Source organism: Ascaphus truei, chromosome 1, assembly GCF_040206685.1.
Source record: "Ascaphus truei isolate aAscTru1 chromosome 1, aAscTru1.hap1, whole genome shotgun sequence".
Taxonomy (NCBI): domain Eukaryota; kingdom Metazoa; phylum Chordata; class Amphibia; order Anura; family Ascaphidae; genus Ascaphus; species Ascaphus truei.
The window spans coordinates 530,670,695-530,681,117 of record NC_134483.1 but is presented as its reverse complement, the minus strand read 5'-3'; the positions used below and the strand labels follow the sequence as shown (position 1 = coordinate 530,681,117).

Here is a 10,423-nt window from a genome sequence, read left to right as displayed (position 1 = left end):
GCAACAATTGCTTCTCTAAGGTCATTGCTGATGTCTTTCCTCCTTGGCATTGTGTTAACACACACCTGAATGCTCCAGACCAGCAAACTGCTAAAACTTTGGCTTTCATAGAGGTGGTCACACTTGCTGATGATCAATTAATCAAGGGCATTTGATTAGCAGCACCTGTCTGCTACTTAGCATCTTAATTCCTTTTGAAGCAGTAAGGGTGTACTTAGTTTTTCACATGTAGCTTCTCCATTTTGGCTTTATTTTTGTTAAATAAATCCTGACACGGTGTAATATGTCATGTGTTGTTGTTCATCTGAGGTTGTATTTACCTAATTTTAAGACCTGCTAAGGAACAGATGATTGTTATTATGTCCTGATATGTAAAACCATAGAATTCAAAGAGGGTGTGCTTTCTTTTTCACACCACTGTATATACATATATAGATAGAGAAGAACAGAAAGCGCACGTCCCATAGTGTAAAACAGTACATTTAATCAATTAAAAAGAGGACAAGGGGATTAAGGACACTCACAAAAGTACAAGATAAAAAGGCAGTTTGTGATATATAATCACCACCAGCAAGGCAACACCGTCCTGGAACACATCAGTTGTTCGATAGCCCATCCGGTTCACCTCCAGCAGTTTTTGGACGATTGGAAACAGTGTCTCTTTGCGTGAATGCGATTTGGAGTTTTCAGCCTCAGATCAGCTCCATGCGCTCTCCGGCCGTAAAGCGCACACTGCGTGATGACGTAGTGTCGTGGTAGCATACCCTGACGCGTTTCGTCACGACAGTGACTTTATCAAAGGGGATCTATATATATATATATATATATTATATATATTTCTTATAAAATGAACCTTTGAAACTACAGTTAGGTCCAGAAATAATTGGACACTGACACAATTTTCATAATTTTGGCTCTGTACGCCACCACAATGGATTTGAAATTAAACAACCGAGAAGCAATAGAAGTGCAGACTTTCAGCTTTAATTCAAGGGGTTGAACAAAAATATCGTATGAACGTTTAGGAATTGCAACCATTTTCATACACAGTCCCCTTATTTCAGGGGCTCAAATGTAATTGGACAAATTAACACAATCATAAATAAAATGTTCATTTTTAATACTTTGTCGAGAATCCTTTGCAGGCAATGACTGCTTGAGGTCTGGAACACATGGACATCACCAAACGCTGGGTTTCCTCCTTTGTGATGCTTTGCCAGGCCTTTACTGTAGCTGTCTTCAGTTGTTGTCTGTTCGTGGGTCTTTCTGCCTTAAGTTTTGTCTTCAGCAAGTGCAATGCATGCTCGATCAGGTTGAAATCAGGTGATTGACTCGGCCATTGCAGAATATTCCACTTCTTTGCCTTAAAAAACTCCTGGGTTGCTTTCGCAGTAAGTTTTGGGTCATTGTCCATCTATAAAGTGAAGCGCCGTCCAATCAACTTCGCTGAATTTGGCTGAATCTGAGCAGACAATATATCCCTATACATTTCAGAATTCATTGTCTGCTTCTGTCTTCTGTCATATCATCAATAAACACTAGTGACCCAGTGCCATTGTAAGCCATGCATGCCCATGCCATCACACTGCCTCCACCGTGTTTTATAGATGATGTGGTATGCTTCGGATCATGAGCCGTTCCAAGCCTTCTCCATACTTTTTTCTTCCCATCATTCTGGAACAGGTTCATCTTAGTTTCATCTGTCCAAAGAATGCTGTTCCAGAACTGGGCTGGCTTTTTTAGATATTGTTTGGCAAAGTCTAATCTGGCCTTTCTATTCTTGAGGCTTATGAATGGTTTGCACCTTGTGGTGAACCCTCTGTATTTGCTCTCGTGAAGTCTTCTCTTTATGGTAGACTTGGATAATGATATGCCTACCTCATGGAGAGTGTTCTTCACTTGGCTGGATGTTGTGAAGGGGTTTTTCTTTACCATGGAAAGGATCCTACGATCATTCACCACTGTTGTCTTCCGTGGACGTTCAGGCGTTTTTGTGTTGTAGAGCTCACCAGTACGTTCTTTTTTTCTTAGAATGTACCAAACTGTTGGTTGGCCACTGCTAATGTTCCTGCAATCTCTCTGGTGGGTTTTCTTTCTTTTTTGCAGCCTTAGGATGCCCTGTTTCCCTTGCATTGAGAGCTCTTTTGACCGCATGTTGTGGGTTCACAGCAACAGTTTCCAAATGTGAATGCCACACCTGGAATCAACTCCAGACCTTTTACCTGCTTAATTGATGATGAAATAACGAAGGAATAGCCCACACGTGTCCATGAAACAGCTTTTGAGTCAATTGTCCAATTACTTTTGGTCCCATGAGAAAGAGGGGGCGACATATTAAAGAGATGTAATTCCTAAACCCTTCCTCCACTTTGGATGTGAATACCCTCAAATTAAAGCTGATAGAATGCACTTTAAGCCGATATTCATTATTTAACTGTAACTTTAATTTATTTTGGTACACAGCCAAAATAGCAAAACTTGTATCAGTGTCAAATTATTTCCGGACCTAGCTGTATATCTTTTTCTAAGAATAAGAAAGTTCTCATCATTGCTCAGCAGCCCTGTAGCAGCTTATACATTCATTTGCGAGTTCTCTATCATCATTACGTCTAGTTTTAAAACATGAATATGAGTCAGGAACAAGTAGAGATTATGATCTCTGATGTGCTAGAATACATACAATATTATATTTACAAACGTGAATATTTCATTTTCAAATGAAGCCAATTTATTCCACTTTATAAAGACATATTAGGAGCCAGGGAAACTATTTCCCTTTCAGCGCATGAAAAAGGTTAGGACTGTTCATAAAATGCTAAATTGCCCTAAGCTGACCTCAAAGACTCAGATAATTAAAAGGTTTTCTTGGTCTTCTACACATTATTTCTTTCCACGTTTCATAAATCTTTCAGCAAAATTATTTGTTCTCTGGTGACCTCACATTTTCAACCTTGGGTTAATAACTGAGATATTTGGTGTGAGAAGGAATGGGGTTTTTTTTTTTCCTTACAAGAAATTGAGTGACGTTATTGGAGAATGGGGGGGGGGCGGGGGAGATGTGCCCACAGGGTATATATACTGGTGGAGTCCCAGGTGCAAGCAGAATAGCAAGGAATACTTCCATCCTCTTGATAGATCCCATTCAAGAGTCCTGGCAAATATGTCCTACAGCACCTTCGCCGTCTGCTTATTTTGCCTCTTGGCTTTCACTTCAGCTTGTTACATCCAAAACTGCCCCATCGGAGGAAAGAGGTCCGTGTTGGACGTAATTGACATCAGAAAGGTAAGATATATTTTTTATTTCTGTACATTGTTCCAATGGCGGGTTCCACCCATTGAACTGAATAAGAGATCAGAATGATGTGGAAGATGTAGCTTCAACATTGTTATATGACCTCAAACCAACACCCTGTTGGTGTTCTTGACTGTGTGGCTTTGTGTGACTGGAGGGGAATAGTCTGTGATAATTGTACATGCATTGACAGAGGGGCCCACAAGGCCCTTAAGATTAGAAGGTGTCTAGAGCGTAAACTGAACACGCTGCTATTGAGCTGCGGCTTATTGTAAGTTGTGAGCTCCTGAGGACGTCAACCTGCAGCCCCGGTCTTCAGAGAAAGTTAAGCTCACAATGACCTTTAGCAGTGGCATATATACTGTGTGTATGTGTATGTATATATATATATGTATATATGTGTATGTATATATATATATGTATATATGTATATATATATGTATATATATATACAGTATATATATATATATATGTATATGTATATATATATGTATATGTATATATATATATATATATATATATATATATATATATATATATATATATATATATATTCATATACATATATATATACATATACATATATATATATATATATATATATTAACACACACACACATTCTCACCACGCTCTCACTCCAACTCCCACCACATTATATATATATGTCAAAAAGAGCGATACTGAGCGTGGCCAATGTATACAAACAAAAGACAGGGGTGCCCAATGCTGTATCCAATTGAAAAAACATATAAAGTAATAAGTATAAAGTTTAAATATTTCTATAATAATAATAATAATATTTACTTGCCTTTTGTATCTGTTTGTATTTGTTATCACTCTGTACCTCTGAAGGACATGTTGATGCTTTTATACTATACGATTATAATTTAATAATTATAATAATAATAACTCACTAGGTGCAAACATAGAGTGGCACAAAGCTGTAGTGTGAGGTACCTACTACTCTGCTAGGAAATATATATGCATACTATTGTTTTTCTTATATACCCCTGACAGTGTATGCAGTTCCATATACAGAATGTTTGCAATCCCTGCCCCATAGAGCTTACCATCTAATGTTGGTGCCTGAGGAACAGGGAGATAAAGTGACTCGCCCGAGCTCACAAGGAGGAGCTGGCTGTGGGATTTGAACTGGCTCTCAGTGTAATTGCTTTCAGGGTTACTGCGTTTACTACATACTGTGTATATATATACAACATTCATTGTAACATCGCCAGAAGAAGAGATCAGTGTATCTCGAAAGCTCGCACAAATAAAAGCATTTCGTTAGCCACAGAACGGTATCATCTATTTATTATTTGATTTTATATATATATATATATATATATATATATATATATATATATATATATATATAGATATATATAGATATACATATAAATATATAGACCTGTCTAAGACAAGTGAATGTGCTCACAAGTACTATATATATACTGTGTGTACTGTGCTACATATATATATATATATATGTAGCACAGTATGTATAGACATTGCCTTTAGCACTCATGGGAACAGTATATATACATACCCATTATATATATTTTTATATATATATAATATATATATATATATATACACAATTTCTTATATAGATATATAGATATATATATATATATATATATAATATACATATATATATATATATATATATATAGTCAATGGAGAGTAGTTGGCACTCACGTGTATGCAGTAAAAGGTAGGTGCATGTCCCTTAGCAGTGGTAAACAGGCAGGGGTGTTCCTCAAAGCAGTGGTACAGTCGCAGCAACGCAGTAGGAACGAAACAGCACTCAGTGCTGTCTCGTTCCTACTGTGTTGCTGCGGCTGCACCACTGCTGTGAGGAACACCCCTGCCTATATATATATATATAAGAAATTGTGTGTATATATATATATATATATATATATATATATATAAATATATATATATATAAATATAATGTGTATGTATATATACTGTTCCCATGAGTGCTAAAGGCCATGTCTATACATACTGTGCTACATGTATGCACACGCAGCTGTCTCTTACACATACATATGTACAATGTAATCATATATATAATGGTGCAGGTAGGTGTAGGAATGTTAAAGGGTGTTGCATTACTATTAATGTGTGTAGATACTATGTGGTCCTATTGGTATACTGTATAGGGATAGAATTACAGTACATTGTACATATGTATGTGTAAGAGACAGCTGTGTGTGCATACATGTAGCACAGTATGTATAGACATGGCCTTTATCACTCATGGGAACAGTATATATACATACACATTTTATTTATTTATATATATCTACAAAAACACAAAAAAAAACAGGCGCACTCATAGCGTATAAATGTATAACAATAAATTTATGGAGTCAAGGATTTAAAAATACACACTCACAAACATAGCAGAATATAAAGCGATTTTGAGTATAACTCAGCCAGCCAGATGCAGGAACCAGGTAACGAATAACTTCAGCGAAGCGTCCGGTGTAGGTGAACTGTAGCAGCCTCTGTAAAAGCCTCCGGATCCCGGGGAACACGAGGGACGCCGCCTTCCTCTCTATCCAGCGTCACACAATGAGTTCTCAGCTCCAGGTACCTCGAGAACTCAGTGACGTCAGAGGTTTCAACCGGAGAAAGTTCCCATGAAAGCAACGGGTAAACGGCTGAGATCAATACTTCAAAGGGAGTAATAAAAACTATATGCGAGCTAGTGAGTGATATAGAATGAAACTGGACAATACACCTCCATATAACACTCTCTACGCGTTTCGTCTCTTTATCAAAGCAAATAAAACGACTGGGTTTTGTTTTTATAATAACCGGTGTGTTTTTGCACTATTTTTTTTCACATCTACATAGTTTGCTAAACTATAAACACCGGCAATGCAGCGTGTGACGGAGCACAGCAGGAGGACGTCCAATCTTGGTAAAAATGGAAACAAATCCCACAGCAAACTCCAAATAGTCCGATCAGTTTTATTGCAGGCTCAAAAACAGATGGACTAAACAAATGCACCTACGCGTTTATCGAGGTGATAAAATGCCTCGGCATGAAACGCGTAGGTGCGTTTGAGCCCGGTCTGTTTTTGAGTCTACAATAAAACTGATCTGACTATTTGGAGTTTGCTGTGGGATTTTTTCCATTTGACCAAGATTGGAGGTCCTCCTGCTGTGCTCCGTCACAAACTGCATTGCTGTATTTTCTCATCTATGGATTGCACGCTATGGATATCGTTGGGATGCTACAAGCTGGCAGGTAATGGGCTACTATGCCCGGATATAAGTCCTGTCAGTACTTTATTGGCTATATATTGTGATTAACCTATGTGGGGACATTGGTGGTAATGTCAAGATCTGTGGTTGGTATACTAACACCACTAGATACTCATCTCACCCACAGTAGGTCTATTTCTGACTGATTCTTCATCACCATCCTATCAGTATCTGGACACTTAAGGATTATCATTACTACAATCAAGTTTGATATAGAGCCTAACACTGATTTTGAGCACCATTTCACATATTTCGCATTATAAACACCGGCAACCTGTAAGTTAAACATTTGCATATTACCATTTCATAACAGGTTCCTCCATGACAGGTGCGTGTTCTGCATATCCCTGTAATAATACAGCAATTCAGTCAAATAACTACTGTAGTCAAGAAGGAAATCATGTATAGGTGCTCGTGGCCAATATTAACACCTTTAATTCTTATTATTCAGTGTATCCCCTGTGGTCCGAGGAACAAAGGACATTGTTTCGGGCCTAACATCTGCTGTGGAGAGGAGCTGGGCTGCTTCTTTGGCACCTCAGAGACTTTGAGATGCCAAGAGGAAAACTACCTGCCCTCACCCTGCGAGTCGGGCAGGAAGCCGTGTGGAAATAATGGTGGGAATTGTGCCGCTTCTGGGATCTGTTGCAATAATGGTAAGAGAGCATTTCATTGTTTCAACGAGGAGTAGTAGAAGCCAAGCTTGGGACCTGAAGACTGCAGGGATGGAAGATCCTAAAAAACGCACTTTTATTGCAGAATTGAACATAAATGACTCTAAACATAATAACTATTTCATATTTATTAATTTATTAATTTATAAAATGTTTTACCAGGAAGTAATACATTGAGAGTTACCGCTCGTTTTCACGTATGTCCTGGGCACAGAGTTATGAAGACAAACACATGGTTACAAACACATAGTTACATTAAGTGAGCAGGGTTATACATTATATACATTATATAGAACTTTTCTCCCAATGGGACTCAAAGCGTGTCACAATTACAGTATAGCATGCGGTACGCAGCATTGTTACAGCCCCTTCCCAGATGAGCTTACAATCTATGTTTTTGGTGCCTGAGGCACAGGGAGATAAAGTGATTTACCCAAGGTCACAAGGAGCCGACACCGGGAATTGAACCAGGCTCCGCTCTTTGTCGTTGTTATCAGAGTCAGGGTCTTTACTCACTGAGCCACTTGTTCTAAAGTTAGAAGCTGTCTGAAGGTCAGGATATCCCTGCTTCAGCACAGGTGGCTCAATCAGTGGCTCAGTCTTCGACTATCCTTTAGGAAATACAGTTGGGGAAGCTGATTGACATGTAGTGGAAGACAAGCCAGTCTCTTTTTAATAATAATGTAATTCTATCTCTGTAACAGTGACAGTGTGCACGCTGCTGTACATACATACGTAATTACCATATAACCTTCTTTTACTATTGTCGTCTTATTGATAGCAAAAACTATCGGGAACATGAATGGAAAATCACAGGATTTATTAATAGACCTGTCCCCAGAGAGCATACAATCTATCGTGGTGCATGAGGCCAGTAAGGAGATATATCTGACTCTGATGGGATGGGCACTATTCTAATGTACTACATGAGAAAGAGACTCTTTATTCTGTGACTGGGAACCTAGCTATCTTGGCATTTACAAGCATAGACTTTGATATGAACCATCTGACCAGCCTTATCTGTCCATGTTCCTATCTGCTGTAAAACCTCAGACCCTATATCAGGGGTGGGCAACCTATTTTTCAATGTAGCCACAGGTGTGGCGAATTAGAAGTGAAAATAGCCACACCATGCAAAAATTTAGTTATTTTGTTGCACATGCAAAAATTTAAAACAACACAGTGTGTGTGTGTATATATATACACACACGCACGCGCATGCACACACACACACACACTATATATATATATATATATATATATATATATATATATATATATATACATACACACACACATATATATATATATATATATATATATATATATATATATATATATATATATATATATATATATATATATGCACACACACACACATACCTGAGCCAGAAGGGGAGACAGGACAGAGGGAACCAACGCTACCAAAATCAGCTGAGTGGAGGAGGGGAGAGGTGGCAGGTTAGCAGAGTGACCAAGGAGGGGAGACAGGACAGAGGGAACCAACAAATTGTTCAATCAGTCAGTCGGGGGAACGGAGCAGCAGCGGGCAAGTCTTTTAAATGGAATGATACCTGGGTTCCCCTCCACAGCGCTTGCGCAACTGGTCAATCGGCTTCCATAACTCCCCCCCCCCTCCCTGATGCGGCGCCGTGAAGGTGAGAGAGGCAGATTGACAGCGGAGTGCTTCTCCGCATGGGTTCGACAGGGAGAGATGGAGCACTACAGGAAAAAACTGCTAGAGAGTGTGTTCCCAATAAAAAGGTTTATTGGATCAGAGCATAGTACACAAAAAATGAGCCCTAGGGCCCCCACCAACGCGTTTCGAGCTTCCGCTCTTTCTCAAGGTGCACCTTGAGAAAGAGCGGAAGCTCGAAACGCGTTGGTGGGGGCCCTAGGGCTCATTTTTTGTGTACTATGCTCTGATCCAATAAACCTTTTTATTGGGAACACACTCTCTAGCAGTTTTTTCCTGTAGTGCTCCATCTCTCCCTGTTGAACCTGTGGATATTCTGGAGAACAGGCAGCACACATCCATGGAAGAAAAGACCCACAGAAGACCCATCTACAAACAGTGAGTGATTTGCTCTTTTTACACCATAGAAATCCTATTCAATGTATGAGACTGGACACAAGCAAGTGTGAGCATTCATCAATCAAGAGATGTTGCTCTTCCAGCTTATTGATGCAATGGAAATTATGTGACATGAATAGAGGGTTCATTTAAGCGCGGGACACTTCAAGGATATGGAATTATGTTCTAACATGTAAATTACCCAGCAAGTGGTCAGGTCTGTGCTAGAGCACCATACAGTGTTGTTTACTCTTCTCCGCATGGGGTCTGCACAGCCAGGCTGTGCAGGACACAGAACGGAGTTCTTGGACGGGGAAGGTAGGGCTAGACTAGATCAATATTAAATTCGCCACACTTAGCCTGCTAATTCGCCACAAGTGGCGAATGGCGAAAGGGTTGCCCACCTCGGCCCTATATGATCCATGGCTTTCTTGTGTATTTAGGAAAGCCTTATATCTATGCCAAGCATGTTTGAAGTCCTCTTTATTATTAGCCTCTGCCACCTCAGTTGGGAGCCTATTCCATGTATCCACCACCCTTTCCGTGAAGACGTAGTTCCTCACATCTCCCCTCAGCCTCCCGCCCTCCAGCTTCAGAGAATGGGTCTCTTGTTCTAGTGCTTCTCTCTGTCTGGAACAATATTCCCTCCTGTACTCTGATGTACAACTAGTGTAGCTAATCAGGCCTGGTTTTGATTTATTCATTGTCACATGGACACTTTCTAATTCTTCAACTCTTTTTGCTACCTCATTGTATATTAATTTGTTCTCGTCCCTGTTTTCTGCAGAGAGCTGTATAATGGACCCCGGGTGCGAGCAGGACTCGGCATTTTCCTAGGCAATGTATTCGGAAGATAAATGACCCTAAGAGATAAGCAACGAGGCCACACAAATCCAATCCCAGGTGCAGCTACTTTCACCTGGCAGGATACGTACGCTATATGTAAAATTGTATGCAGAATAAAATCATCTCTAAACATTGGTACTGCGGTATGACTGATTGCATCATGCATTCTTTCTCCTAATATCTTCCTTATTGGTTTATATTAACATATTTAGCAGGAAATGTACACATCTCCTTATAAGGGCATTCTGAGG

At 39.4% G+C, this 10,423-nt stretch overlaps 2 protein-coding genes across 2 annotated transcripts in view; one reads left to right on the top strand and one right to left on the bottom strand.

Annotated features, from left to right (window-relative positions):
- The first annotated feature begins 3,116 nt into the window (after nucleotides 1-3,116).
- Nucleotides 3,117-10,309, top strand: LOC142466934 (mesotocin-neurophysin MT). The gene is made up of 3 exons (XM_075572588.1): nucleotides 3,117-3,283; nucleotides 7,030-7,234; nucleotides 10,114-10,309. Exons 1-3 carry the CDS (start codon nucleotides 3,161-3,163, stop codon nucleotides 10,161-10,163), a joined length of 378 nt encoding a protein of 125 aa, XP_075428703.1. The 5' UTR covers nucleotides 3,117-3,160; the 3' UTR covers nucleotides 10,164-10,309.
- LOC142466942 (progonadoliberin-2) overlaps nucleotides 6,485-10,423 on the bottom strand; it is a 122,900-nt gene continuing 118,961 nt past the window's right edge. The window contains exon 5 of the transcript XR_012788274.1: nucleotides 6,485-6,925. The gene's annotated coding sequence lies outside the window, so the exon portion shown is untranslated. The remainder of the gene's footprint in view (nucleotides 6,926-10,423) is intronic.